The 15,801-nt window shown below is 37.4% G+C and overlaps 1 protein-coding gene across 8 annotated transcripts in view; it reads right to left on the bottom strand.

The window, feature by feature from the left end:
* ANKS1B (ankyrin repeat and sterile alpha motif domain containing 1B) overlaps window positions 1–15,801 on the bottom strand; it is a 1,001,987-nt gene that overhangs the window by 298,024 nt on the left and 688,162 nt on the right. For all 8 annotated transcript variants that reach the window (XM_036891074.2, XM_036891080.2, XM_057486481.1 and 5 more), the window contains one exon: window positions 470–568. In XM_036891074.2, coding sequence (XP_036746969.2) covers window positions 470–568 — 99 coding nt within the window. The remainder of the gene's footprint in view (window positions 1–469; window positions 569–15,801) is intronic.

Genomic DNA, 15,801 nt, shown 5'->3' with positions numbered 1-15,801 from the left:
TCTTCCTTCTTTAAATATGCCTGGATTGCTATATACTTTCCTCTTAAGACTGCTTTTGCTGCGTCCCACAGAAGTTGGGGCTTTGTGTTATTGTTGTCATTTGTTTCCATATATTGCTGGATCTCCATTTTAATTTGGTCATTGATCCATTGATTATTTAGGAGCATGTTAAGCCTCCATGTGTTTGTGAGCCTTTTTGCTTTCTTTGTACAATTTATTTCTAGTTTTATACCCTTGTGGTCGGAAAAGTTGGCTGGTAGGATTTCAATCTTTTGGAATTTACTGAGGTTCTTTTTGTTGGCCCTAGTAGTTTTGTGAGTCTGAATGTTTAGTTGAGCCCAAGAAGACCTGCTTTTGGGAGTTGCAACAATATACAGAAATGTTGTTCTAAATTCTAATACCCTTTGCACATCTGGACTTAAAACTACTGGGACTGTACTTAGGGCTACAGTAATAAAGCCTTGCCTACCTTTGGAAGGAGCTGGATTGCCTGTAGAATTCTTTGTCTGTGCCCAGAATTAAGGATTCCAATTTCCAACAAATCTTGATCTTCCATAACATTGCTTCCCTGAAATAAAAGCAGAAATGTTACAAGTCAAATTATGCATTTTTATTATGGGTAAATAATGATTTACTTAACACAGAGTGAACAAACCAACAAGTGATCTGATTTTAATAAACAAAAACATAAAGTCATTCTTCTGTGAGGGTGAGAGCACAGCAGGTCCCCTGTGGGACTAAGTTGAAGGTTCAAGGAATGCTTCCTTTCCCTCATAAATACTCTCATAGCTTAATATTTATGGCTGGATTATCTGCACTGGGGATTCATTCCTGTGACTTCAAACTCTGTTCCTACAAAAGTGTAAATGCTTCCAGGAAGAGTTGCCATTAAGGATCATCAGTGATCTGTATGGTGATGTGAATTAATCAATTAAATTATTTTCCTCTAAAAACAGGTTTTTTTTTTTGAGAGGAGAGCTGATGGAAAAATTGAAGCATGCTGGGCAGGTTAAAAGTGAGATTAATAATTAATCTTAAAATGTTGAATGCCAGATATCTGATCAAGATGTGGGGATACACACTCTAGATCAGATGGACTTAACACATATCTACAGAACATGCCCCCCAAAAGCAGCAGGATACACATTTTTCTCAAGTATACATGGAATGCTCTTAAGAATGGATCACATACTAGGACAGAAAAAGAGCCTCAATAAACTAAAAAAACTTGAAATTGTATCAAGTATCTTTTCAGACCACAGTGGTATGGAATGAAAAATAAAGTACACAAAAATCCCCCAAAAGCACAAAACACATGGAGGCTAAACAACATACTTCTAAATAATCTATGGATCAATGAACAAATCAAAGAAGAAACCAAGCAATACATGGAGACAAATGAAAACAAAAATACAACAGTTCAAAATATGTCAGATGCCTTAAAAGTGGTTCTAAGAGGGAGGTACTTAGCAATACAGGCTTACCGCAAGAAATAAGAACAATCCCAAATAAACAGTCTAAACACTCAACTAAAGAAACTAGAGAAAGAAGTACAAAGGAAACCCAAAGTTAATAGGAGGGACATAATAAAGATCATAAATAGAGAATAAAACAGGAGGAAAAAAATCAGTGAAACCAAGAGCTGGTGCTTTGAGAAGATAAACAAAATAGGCAAACCCTAGCCAGACTTATCAAGAAAAAAAAGCAGAAACAAAAAAGGAATGGTTACAGTTGACATCACAGAAATACAAAGAATTTTTAGAGAATTCTATGAAAAATTATATGCCAATACATTGGACAACCTGAAGAAATGGACAAATTCCTAGAAAAGCACAACTTTCCAAGACTGACCCAGGAAGAAACAAAATCTGAACAGACTAATTACCAGTGACGAAACTGAATTGGTAATAAAAAAAACTCTAAACAAACAAAAATTGAGGACCAGATGGCTTCACAGCTGAATTATATAAAACATTTAAAGAAGAGCTAATACCCATCCTTCTTAAAGAAGTCCAAATAGTAGAAAAGGAGGGAATACTTCTGAATTCATTCTATAAGGACAGTATCACTCTATTACCAAAACCAGACAAAGACACCACAAAAAAAGAAAACTATAGACTGATATCACTGATGAACACAGATGCAAAAATCCTCAACAAAATATTAGCAAACTGATTTCAAAAATACATCAAAAGGATCCTCCATCACACCAAGTGGGATTTATTTCAGGGATGCAAGGATGGTACAATATTCATAAACCAATCAATGTGATACACCATATTAACAAAAATAAGGATAAAAACCATATGATTTTCTCATTAGCTGCTGAAAAAGCAACTGACAAAATTAAACATCCATTCATGATAAAAACTCTCAACAAAATGGGTATAGAGGGAACATACCACTAAACACAACAAAGGCCATATATGACAAACCCATAACTAATATCATACTCAATGGTGAAAAGTTGAAAGCTTTTCCTCTGTGATCAGAAACAAGATAAGGATGTTCACTCTTACCACTTTTATTCAACATAGTACTGGAGGTTCTAGCCATGGCATTCAGACAAGATAAAGAGATAAAAGACACCCAAATTAGTAAGGAAGAAATAAAACTGTCACTATTTACAGATGACATGATACTATAAATAGAAAACTCTTAATACACTTCACCAAAAAACTATAAAAACTAATAGTTGGAATCAGCAAAGTTGCAGGATACAAAGTTAATACACAGAAATCTGTTGCATTCCTATATGCTAACAATGCACTAGCAGAAAGAGAAATCAGGAAAGCAATTCCATTTACAATTGCATCAAAAAGAATAAAATACCTAGTAATAAACCTAACCAAGGAGGTAAATGTTCTGCACTCTGAAAACTATAAGACACTGATGAGAGAAATTAAAGAAGACACAAATAAATGGAAACAAAGAAATCAAAGAAGACACAAATATCCCATGTTCATGGACAGGAAAAATTAATATTGTCAAAATGGCCATCCTGCTCTAAGTGATTTATCAATCCAATGAAGTCTCTATCAAAATATCAATGGCATTTTTCAATGAACTAGAGCAAATAATCATAAAATTCATCTGGAAACGCAGAAGACCCCTGAATAGCCAAAGCAATCCTGAGAAGGAACAAACCTGGGGGTATTATGTCCCTGACTTAAAGCTATTCTGTGAAACTACAGTAATCAAAACAGAATGGAACTGGCACAAGAACAGACTCATAGATCAATGGAACAGAATAGAGAGCCCAAATATAAACTCATGCATATATGCTCAATTAATATATGGTAAAGGAGCTGTGAATAGAAAATGGGGAAAAGACAGCCTCTTCAATAACCGGTGTTGGGAGAACTGGACAGCTACATGCAAGAGAACAAAACTGGATTACTGCCTAACTCTGTACAGAAAAGTAAACTCGAAATGGATTAAAGATCTAAATGTAAGACATGAAACCATAAATCACTTAGAAGAAAACACAGGCAAAAATCTCTTGAATATAAGCATGAGCAATTTTTTCTGTACACATCTCCCCAGGCAAGGGAAAAAAATAAAAAATGAACTAGTGGGACTACATTAAACTAAAAAGCTCTGTATAGCAAAGGACACCATTAACAGAACAAAAAGGCAACCTACAGTATGGGGGAATGCATTAATAAATGATTTATCTGATAAGAGGTTAACATCCAAAATATATAAAGAACTCATATGCCTCAACACCAATAAAAACAAATAACCCAATTAAAAAGTGGGCAGAGTTGCAGGGGTGCCATCAGGTGAGAAATTGGGGATCAACAGAGGTGAGGCTTAGAACCTCACCCCCCCTGTTTTGAGAGAAATCTTCTGCATCCGTGGATGTTTTGTTGCCCTTGTCTAGCTTGGATTAATACTTAGTCTATAGGCACAGACCTGATCATCTGCATTTGCTCTCTTACAGCACTAAACTATGTTTTCTACCTTTATCTTGCATCTACCTACCACTTCAGCATTTTATTAAAAATAATAATAATAATAAAAAGGGAGAAATGTGGGATTCACATATAAATCAAGTATAAAAATCAAACGAATAATCATAATTGACCTGATTATTTATAGTTCATGATGTGTGATCAAAACCGAAAGTTTCTGTGATGACTGCCCTTGCACTGTTCACCATGTAAGAACTTATTCACTATGTAAGAACTGGTTCTCCATGTAAAAACTTGTTCATTATGCTTCAGAAAGTTGGAGACTCTTGAGAAATAGGCTTGGGGTTGATTAATGATTGTGCATTGAGTCCCCTATACAGAATTTTATTGTTAACAACCATATGATCAGTAAATATGAGAGATGCCCTCTCAAAAAAAAAAAAAAGTGGGCAGAGTGGGCAGAGGACCTGAGCAGACATCTTCCACAGAAGAAGTACAGATGGCCAACAGGTACATGAAAGGATGTTCCACATCAATATTGATCAGGGAAACGCAAATCAAAACCACAATGAGATATCACCTCACACCACTTAGAAAGGCCAGTATTCAAAAGACAAGAAATAACAAGTATTGGCAAGGATGTGGAGAAATGGGAACCTTCTACACTGTTGGTGGGAATGTCAATTGGTACAGCCACTGTGGAAAGCAGTATGGAGGTTCCTCAAAAAACTAAAAACAGATATACCATATGACACATTAATTTCACTTCTAGGGATTTACCCAAAGGAAACAAAAACCTCTTGCTGCATTACTTACAATAGCCCAGACATGGAAGTGACCAAAATGTCCATCAGTAGATGAATGGATAGAGAATATGTGGTATGTATACACAATGGAATATTTGTCAGCCATAAAAAGAAAAGAAATCCTACCATTTGCAACAACATGGATGGAGCTAGAGGGTATTATGATCAGGGAAATAAGCCAGGTGGAGAAAAACAAGTACCATATGATTTCACTCATTCATAGAATCTAAAAACAAAACAAAGTGAACAAAGTTGCAGTCCACTCCCAGATACTGATAAGTGACTGGTAGTTACCATGGGAGAGGAGTTTGGGATTGGTGGGTGGGGAGGGTGAAGGGGAATAAAGAGTCACAATATTCTGAAGAATAATGTAAGTTGATAATGGGGATGGAAGTACAGCATGGAGAATAAAGCCAGTGATTCTGTAACATCTTCCTATATTGACAGACAGTAACTGCACTTGTGGAGGTAAGGATTTAATAAAATGGGTAACTGGTAAGCCACTCTGTTGTATACATGAAATGAATATAAGATTGTACATCAATGATACTTTGATTTTAAAAAAAGATGTGGGGATAGAACACTGCATAAGATGCAGGTCCCTGCCCACAACTGTCTATTCCTTCTAGTTCAGTGATAGAAACAGACTGTGCAAAGGCAGTTAGAGTGCTGTGAAAATGTGCTAGGATGGTGGGTGATACATGCTTGGGAGCCCAGAGGGGTGTGGGATATGTGTTCAGAGGAGATGATGTCTAATCAGATTTCTGGAGGATGGTTAGGACTTAGACTCAAAGAGAAAGAACAAAGGGGAAATTATATGCAACTTCCTGTCTTGTAAGAAAGAACATAGTGTACTTGGAAGATTTGAGTTCTGGGATAAGTCGGGGAGAGGAGCAAGAAGTAAGGCTGGAAAGGTAAGCAGAGGCCAGACTATGGATGTTATACACCATGCTGAGGAATTTAGACTTCGTCCTGACCATAATGGGGAGCCATAGACAGATTTTAAGAAAAGGAGTTACATGATGATATTTCAAGTTCAGAAAGATCAATTTGGTTTCTGTGGTTGGGTCTCAATTTCCTTAACTAAAAATGATAAAGCAAGTCACATGATCTCCAAGGCCCAGTCTAGTCCTGAAATTTTGATTTCAATAATTTTTTTAGACCTCTGATTAATGTTCAAATACAGAAAATTACAGATTGCTTATTTTGTCCCTAAATTTTAGTCTTTTGGTATAGTCCTGGTAAGCTAGAGTTTTGCTTTAAATTATGGAGTCTATAGAGAAGTTCAAGAATGCAAATGACTACTTTTCTGGACAAATCAAACTCTGTCCTATTAATGTGCAACACAAAAACACGTATGAATAGAATTTACAGAATACCTGTTTAGGGAGAGCGATGGGTACTGATAGACATTTAAAGCAAAAGAGAATGAATTGGAAAGGTCAATTCTCAGAGCATGGAGACCGTAGGGAGGCTACTGACATTGTTCTTGTGGACTTAGACTAAGGTACTAGACATGGGAGACAGAAAGAAGTGGGTGAGTTTGAAAACAATCAAGAACTTTGGTGTGGCGATTAAATGCATGGAATGATGTAGAAATGCAGAATACACATTGGTCCCAGGCTTGGGCAATAGGGGTGGATCATGACGCCTTTTCCTGAAATAGTAAAGGAGGATGGGCCAGTCTACTGCGGTGCAAAGTGAGACTAATGTCTTTCCCTGGATAGGGACAGAATAGATGGATGTAAACAATTTAATATCAGGCTACATTATAAGTGGACAATTGAGTGTTCTTAAAAAGATTAAAGCCATTAGAACTGTAGCATATCTAGGGGTTTAAAATGGGCATTCACTGGACAAAAACATTCCACCCACCCATAGTATCATTCCTTAGCTTAAGCCACCCTGGTTGTCTCAAAGGAGGCAGAATGATCCAGGTATATAGCAGCATGATAATGAAAAGCCTAATGAAAAACAAATAAAGCTAGTTTTGGCAATATGCCACAGGAAACATTGCTCTCAAGAAATTAGTCAGTGCGTACAATAGAGCATGGCAAGAATATAAATTACTTCATTTTGAGAAAGCATTATTATTTTCAGAAATGGACCAGAGTGTCATGAGCAGGATATGTGATTCCATCCTGCATTTGACGTTCACTCTAAGAAGCATTTTCCAAAAGGAGTTAAAAGGCTCTAAAAAACAAAAATAAAAACACTTTTGTCTAGGTGTTAGACCATTACCAAGTTTTCAATGGGCTAAATTACCAACCCACAACTTCAGCTCATGTAAAATATAGAACCTGGTTTCTTTGTACATACACAAAACATACCAGGATCCTATAGTCAGAATTAGCTACTATAGGTAATCCTAAAGCTTGATGACTGTTTGAAAACTGAAATGATTTTAAGAATTAAATCCTTAAAGACCACTGTTCATCCTCTAGACCACCATATACCGTCTTCTCTATCTTCAGTAAGAAAAGAATCTTTTAGAAGAATTGCAGGGAAATTGCACATCTTCTCTTTGGGTCAAATTTCCTAGCATATGGAATAATTATCAAACACTTTTGAAAAGTGGGTGAAAATTATGGGAAGCACAGGGTGAGAATGTGCCCAAGTGGAAATGGTACTTTGTAGTAGTGTAAAGAAAAGGATTCACTGTCCTTAATGAGGCATACTATTAGAAATTTTCTGTTTTCTCTCATATTGTAATATATGCGGTTACCAAAAATATCCTGGTGCATCATCTAGCCAGTCTTTTATTCAAAACAACACTGGGCTTAATGTTTAAGACCTGAATCTGAGTCTTGTCTGGGTAAACTTGGTTAAGTCATATATTATTTCTAGGCCTTATGGTCCTCACCCATAATGAAGCAGTTTAATGAACACCAATTCAGTTCTAAGATGCTATGATTTCTGTCACGTCCAACTTTTGATTAGCATCATTATATATACATATAGATTGTATAATTTGAAATTACATTTTAGCATTTCAGAACTTGAAATGCTAAACCTAAAGTTACCTGTAAGAAGTAATTCTATAGACAAGTACAAGAATACATTTGTTTGACAAATCAGTCTCAGTACTAGGAACTTATAAAATATCTTATTTAAAAAAGTGATAGAATACCTTATTTTTGTAGTATTATGCATTCTACAGTTTTTCAGAGAAAAATAAAATGTTTCAAACCTTACTACTAACCATGTCGTTTAGGTAACCGTTGCACCATTAAGGACCACAAACATTTCTGTTTTTCCTTCAGAGCTGAAGTTTATTTTCACACAACCATTTGCCTTCAGTAAATTTTAGAAAAATCTCATCTTATCTCCTGTTCTTTTTTCCTCAGTAGAAGCTGAACATAAACTCTAGATTCCATCCTCCTGCACCCATGTTCATGTAACTGCCAGAGCTCCGTTTTGTGCATCTTCTGCATGCTCCGTCTTCCCATTTCTCCCCCACACATGCTGACTCTACTTCCTCATCTCCCATTTACTCTTCAATCCACCACAGTAAACTTTTGCCCCCCATTAACTGCTTAGAATTTCTCTGTCAAATGTTAAGAATGACCTCTCAACTGCCCTATCTACTTGATCCTTTTTAACCCTTATTTCAAGGATTCATTGGCCACATGCGACTGGTGGTTATTGTATGGGACAATACAATATTGAACATTTCCATCATCATAGAAAGCTCTTTTACACAGTGCTTCTCTGCAGGTAAAGATGTGGAAACTGCAGTTGAATCACACAGATGGGGCAAAAAATGGGGATGTCACAGGGAATCAAAACAGGAAGTCAAAAATACTCATGAACTTAAGCTCTACTACAAAGCCATAGTAATCAAGACAATTTGGTACTGGCACAAGAACAGACCCACAGACCAGTGGAAGAGAATAGAGACTCCAGACATTAACCCAAGCATATATAGTCAATTAATATATGATAAAGGAGCCATGGACATACAATGGGGAAATGACAGCCTCCTGAACAGTTGGTTTTGGCAAAACTGGAGAGCTACATGTAAGAGAATGAAACTGGATGTCTAACCCCATACACAAAAGTAAATTTGAAATGGATCAAAGACCTGAATGTAAGTCATAAAACCATAAATCTCTTAGAAAAAAACATAGACAAAAATCTCTTGAACATAAACACGAGTGACTTCTTCATGAACATATCTCCCTGGGCAAGGGAAACAAAAGCAAAAATGAACAAGTGGGACTATATCAAGCTGAAAAGCTTCTGTACAGCAAAGGACACCATCAATAGAACAAAAAGGCATCCTACAGTATGGGAGAATATATTCATAAATGACAGATCCAATAAAGGCTTGACATCCAAAATATATAAAGAGCTCACGCACCTCAACAAACAAAAAGCAAATAATCCAATTAAAAAATGGGCAGAGGAGTTGAACAGACAGTTCTCCAAAGAAGAAATCCAGATGGCCAACAGGCACATGAAAAGATGCTCCACATCACTAGTCATCAGAGAAATGCAAATTAAAACCACAATGAGATATCACCTCACACCAGTAAGGATTGCCACCATCCAAAAAACAAACAACAACAAATGTTGGTGAGGTTGTGAAGAAAGGGGAACCCTCCTACACTGCTGGTGGGAATGTAAATTAGTCCAACCATTGTGGAAAGCAGTATGGAGGTTCCTCAAAATGCTCAAAATAGAAATACCATTTGACCCAGGAATTCCACTCCTAGGAATTTACCCTAAGAATGCAGCAGCCCAGTTTGAAAAAGACAGATGCACCCCTATGTTTATCGCAGCACTATTTACAATAGCCAAGATATGGAAGCAACCTAAGTGTCCATCAGTAGATGAGTGGATAAAGAAGATGTGGCACACATACACAATGGAATATTATTCAGCCATAAGAAGAAAACAAATACTACCATTCGCAACAACATGGATGCAGCTAGAGGGTATTATGCTCAGTGAAATAAGCCAGGCAGAGAAAGACAAGTACCAAATTATTTTACTCATATGTGGAGTATAAGAACAAAGAGAAAACTGAAGGAACAAAACAGCAGCAGAATCACAGAACCCAAGAATGGACTAACAGTTACCAAAGGGAAAGGGACTGGGTAGGATGGGTGGGAAGGGAAGGGGAAGTGGGGGGAAAAAGAAAGGGGGCATTATGATTAGCATGTATAGTATGGGGGGAGGCATGGGGAGGGCCGTGCAACACAGAGAAGACAAGTAGTGACTCTACAGCATCTTACTACGCTGATGGACAGTGACTATAATGGGGTTTGTGGGGGGGACTTGGTGAAGGGGGGAGCCTAATAAACATAATTTTCCTCATGTAATTGTAGTTTAATGATACCCAAAAAAACAAAAACAAAAAAAACTCATGAATCATGCTCAGGACATAAATCGACGTCCCTCTCAGTCAATGTTCATAAACATTAAATTTAGGGTCTTTAGCAAATTCTCTTCTGATTTTTCAGCTATTAAAACAAATTAGTGGCTGGTTATACTTTCATTAGTGTTTCTTTATTTTGGGGCTAGAAACATAGGCTATCAAATGACAAGGCCAATTGAGAAATTATTGTTTCCTTAGCACGCTACCAGGCACAATGCACAGGTGTTTAGGGAATAATAATCAGTAGATAAAGTTGTTTAGTTAATGACTTACTATTAGAAGGATGAGAGGCCCAAGGAGTGTTTTCAGAACAGCTGTTCATCTATTGACAAGAGATGTCTAATCCAGAGAATTTTTATTGCTTTCTTAAATCACAGAATGAAGAAAAATTATGCTTCATGCACTGAGAGTTGAAAGCTGAAGTTTCTCTGACCGTGAGAATATCTTATATATTAGATTTTTTCAGCTGTGATAAACTAATAAGATGATGAAAGAGAATTAAAAGGAGTGTTTTGTGCCTAACGCTCCATTAGAATCAGAACAGCCATTTGTTGAAACCGTCTCTCCCAAATATATCTCTTCTGATTGCTTCTGGTCTCTTAAAACTCCAGCTCGAAAAGTTCTTGTTTTGCATAATATGTAAAATGTGAGGGAAACATATTTAAGGACCATAGAGAATTGGTTTCTTCTCAATAAAAGCTTGAGCTGGATCTCTTCAGTTGAAGACTAAAAAAATTAAAAGGACACTGTTGATAGGAGAGAATATATTTTGATCTACGACTAACTAGATTTTTCTCCACAACTTGTATGGCCTTAAATACTTAAAATATACTAATATACTATCTGCATACTAGAATGACACCAAGATCTTGCAAACTCAGAAGTGCAAAAACATATAGTTTATTTTTAGTATATTTTATAAAATAAATGACATGGTAACATAAAACTATATATAATTTCTTGGAATAATGCTACCTCAAAGCTTCTATAAAGGCTTTGGGTCAATTTGATATTGATTTACAAGTAAACATAATGGATGTGTTTTCTGCACAATTATGATAATAACTACTGTGATAAACACCAGATTTATAATTCCGCTATCAATGTTGGACCAAAGCTTTATTTAGTTTATCAGGCAGAAACATGGATTACCAGAAGTGATCAGATAATGGATGATAATGTGCATCTTCCAATTTTAATTCCCTCTCTCACACTAATGACAGTGTAAGAAAATTTTATGGTGTATTTTTTACCTCTCTACCTGAGTCCTCTATTGGAACACATTCTGTCTACCACAGTGGAATTTCTCATTCACAACTTAACTAAATTTTCATGTTTTTAGCTTATCTAGAAAGTTTTTGAGATTCCTCAGACCACATGGATTATTGATTCAAATAAGTGTTATCTCAGTGAGCAATAAGTTAGAGAGCATCTTGTATACATAAGTTATATATTTCAATAAATAAATTACACCTTAGATGTATTTTTTAACATTAGTATTTAACAGCTAAGTTGATTATATTGAGTTTTATGCTGTTTTTTCATCTTTATTTTTCAAGTTTATTTCCCCTCCGAAATATTTGTTCTGAAGCTACAGAGGGAGAAGAGAGAGAATTTAAGTAATCAGGTAAGTAATTTGTTAAAATATTGAGCAAGGTTTGGTGATATCATAAATTACAATTATGATTCACTTGAAACATGTGTTCATGTAGATTTAGAATTATGTATATTCATAAAAGACTACAAAGTCATTTGTATAGCAATTTGTACTGTCTTGGTAAAAAACTTCATAGTTTCAAGAGAAGAAGCCTATTTATTATTTTTCTTTTTTTTTAAAATTGAAGTACTATTGATACACAATATTATATTGGTTTCAAATATACAACACAGTGGTTCAACAGTTACCCATATTGTTAAATCCTCACCCCCACTAGTGTATTTACTATCCGTCAGCATAGGAAGATGTTACAAAATCATTGACTATATTCTCCATGCTGCACTGCTATCCCCATGACCAATTTATATTACGATTGAGAATTTTTTTGTGTCCCTTTATCCCCCTGAACCTAGCCACCCACCCACCTTCCCCATGGCAACCACTAGTCACTTCTCAGTGTCTGTGAGTCTACTGATGTTCATTCTGTTTTGCTTTGTTTTTATATTTCACAAATAAGTGAAATCGTATGCTATTTGTCTTTCTCCTCCTGGCTCATTTCACGTTTATGGATGAAGAAAAGCCAACGTGAACAAAACTCATTTCTATGTTCTTACCTTTTTTAGATACATGAACATGAATATATAAAGCTTATGTACACCTTGTCTTTTTCCAGTTTTCACACTAATAGCAGTTGGTGTAAGTTAGCATAAGGACATTTGCACACTTACTGAGTTCTTTGTCAGGAACCGCTCTCATAACTATTACCTAGTACTGCTGCCAGTAGTGTGGGAGAGAAAAGGTTCAGTAAAAAAACTGTGCTAGACCTAAACCATTTGCATTTTACTTTAGAGCTACGTGAAACTGACATTTGAAAGATGTGCTCCACTGTATTTTACATTTGATTTTATAGCATTTACGCAACAGTGAATCCCTCTATATAGAAGAGCATTTGGAAAGCTGTCTGACCTATTCTTCCTTTCTTTGCTCCAGTCCTTTCTGGTCACTGAATCATGGAATCAGGGTTGGCAGGGACCTGGGGGTTTTCTAGTCTAAACATTTCCCACTGCAAAGCTTTAACTTCCCTCTCTCTTTCAAAGTGTGGTGTCTAGCTGGGTTGCATCATCCCCAAAGGGGTAGGATGGATATTAATGCAGTAAATGGTCTTTCCCAGCAGCTGAGTCTGAGCAGGGGTGGGGGTAGGGCTGGGGGACACCTCAGTCCTGCTCTTTTAGCTCCCACTGCGCTGCAGACGGTGACAGGAGAGCTATTAGGAGAACAGGCCAAAAGCAGAGATAAAGGAAAACAGCTAACAGCTGTCCTGTGTCCTTTTCCAATCACAAGCTGTGAAGTTAAAAAAATTTATTTTTCTTGAGTAGGCTGTACATAATCTTGGCAGGTATCTGAGTTTTGTTCTTCTATCTAATATGCTGAGTAGTTCCCAGAGCTTCAGAAGAGAAAAGTGAGCAGAATTTAGGTTACTTTGGACACCCTGCTCTTAACACAAGCAGAACACGGCCCCTTTGTATTTACAACAGGCTCCTCTTACAGATATCTCACTAGTGATACAGAGCCTCAAGTAGGAGGGCTCCTACTGGGGGGAGCAAAAAGAGCTTGCTTCTGGGTAGGGCAAACACAGCCATATACTATGATGCAGGAAGAAGTGCCTGCAATGATTCATGCAAACTACCAGCCACTAAGCATTCACTGAGTACCAGGCACTTTGCCCACCTTGCTTATAAACCTTACAACAATCCTTTAAGATAAGCAAAAGGATCTTAATTTTGTAGACAAGGGAACTGAGTCTCAGAGCTGTGAAACAATTTAGCTAAGTTCCTCCAGGTAGTATAGGATGGACCTGGGGTCAGTGTTCTCTTCTCTTGGACTAGATGCTCAGGCTTCCTTCACTACAGAAAGAGAACCGGATGTTTAGTAGGGGACATTTTCTGGGTGGAGATTCTAGTCAGCAGACGTGCAATGCTGCCAATTAACTCCCATGGCCCTATTTTCGCGGAGAGCCTTACGCATATACGGACAGACCGTGAGAGGGACTACCATGGATTCTCCAACACATTTTTTTCCCAAATAAATTATTTTTCTTTTGAAAAGTTAAATGGTCATCCCTCCTTCCAAATATATTTGTGCAATCTAGAGCCAAGCATGTTAATACAAGTGACCCACAGCATTTCTGGCCAAAGCCAGAAAGGACTTGGCCATATTCTGAAAGCGGAGCAGGCTCGAAGGTATGAAATAGAAGTGTGGTGCTGTTCGCCGTTTCCCAGCTCTGCTGTGTGGTCTTCTCAGACTCTCCGATACATTGACAACAGGACAGGTAAGGTACCTCTACTTTTAGAGTTTATAGCCAGTAGGGAAAAACAGAAAAATAACCAAACAAAAATAATACAAGTATTACTTATATATACCAAGTGCTGTACCTTGTTTATTGCTCACAACAAGCCTGAGGTTGGTACAATTATTACCCTCATTTACAAACAAAGATTGAAGACACAGAAAAGCTAGTAAGAGGCTGTGAAGTCCTCAGGGTCAGGGCTATGTTTGGGTGTCTTCCCTTCAGGTGTCCTTCAAAGGCAGGATTTGGGGTGTGGGGAATGTCTGAAAATGAATTAATAAGGTAGAGGCAGTCTGGGAAGAGATTAAGAATAGTTGTGTCCCTAGCTTAACGTGTTCTGAATTTAGAGAAGACAGTGTCAGGGGAAGTCCCTTGAGAAGGCTCTCCAGGCTGATGGAGGCTGTGCTGGTGAAGGTGGATAATTTAGTCCTCTGGGAACTGGCAGACCAGCCGCCAAGGCAACTGACTCATGAATCCATCAAAGAGATGGTTGTTGTCGAGGAACAGACATCGCCAGATTTAAGGGCTGGGGGTCTCCGGACACTGAACACTATATTCAGAAATAGCCAAATAAACTTAAGAGGAGAGGAGCAAAGAGGAGGAGAAAAACAGGCAGGGAGGGAGGGAGAGAGAAATTGGTGCTTATTAAGGGTGAAGGTGGAAATGAGGGAAGTAGGGTTGCCAGATAAAATACAGAAATTCCAATTTATCTGGGATTGTGTATTTTTATTTAAGTATGGCAGCCTTAGAGAAAAGGCCACTGAATGCCGGGAACAAGATGGCAGAGTCTAGTCCAGAGTCACATCTACCACAGAGATAGGACCTGCCACTCATTCATTTATTCTTTGACTAATATTGTCTGTGCACTTACTATGTGCCAGGCACTGGGCTAAGTCCTGGGACACACTGACAACAGGACAGACAAGGTACCTTTACTTTTGGAGTTTACAGTCCAGTAGGGAAAGCAGGAAAATAACCAAATAAAAAATAACCTAAGTAATTATTATTTAGCAAGTTTTATATATGCCAAGTGTTTTACCTTGTTTATTGTTCACAAAAACCCTAAGGTTGGTACAATTATTACCCTATTTACAAACAAAGGACTGAAGACACAGAAAAGCTAACAACCTGCTCCAGTTCACACAGCTAGCAAAATTTGCTGTAAAAGAAATTAATACAGCATTATAACAAAAAAAAAAACTGCACAGGAGACTTATGTTAAAAAGACTGGTCAGGGAAGTCTCACTGAGAAGGTGACATGTAAATTGAGACATGAGGGGTTAGAAGGAGCCACCGAACCATCAGAAGAGCCATTAGAAGGGCATTCTGGGTAGAAGAACAGCAGGTGCAAAGGCACTGAGGTGCAGAAAGGGCCAGGCACATTCCAGGAACAGACTGAGGTTAGTAAGACCAGAACTTAGTGACTGAGGGGTGAGAGGACTTTGGAGAGGGAAACAGGGCTTAGATAAGGCAGGACCTTACAGATCCTCATAAAGACTTTGATTTTACACTAAGTGCCAATGGAAAGCGTTGAAGGATATAAATTGACTTACATTTTCTACTGTTTGCTGTCAATGGTGTGAAGAATGGTTGGAGGAAATGGGTGATATGGAACTTGAGCTCAACAACCAAAATGAAACAACAGCCCAGAAACATCACAATCTGAGGAAAATGTGATGAAATATGACCTG

Source organism: Manis pentadactyla, chromosome 10 (genome assembly GCF_030020395.1).
Source record: "Manis pentadactyla isolate mManPen7 chromosome 10, mManPen7.hap1, whole genome shotgun sequence".
NCBI lineage: Eukaryota > Metazoa > Chordata > Mammalia > Pholidota > Manidae > Manis > Manis pentadactyla.
This window is presented reverse-complemented; position numbering and strand designations above follow the sequence as displayed.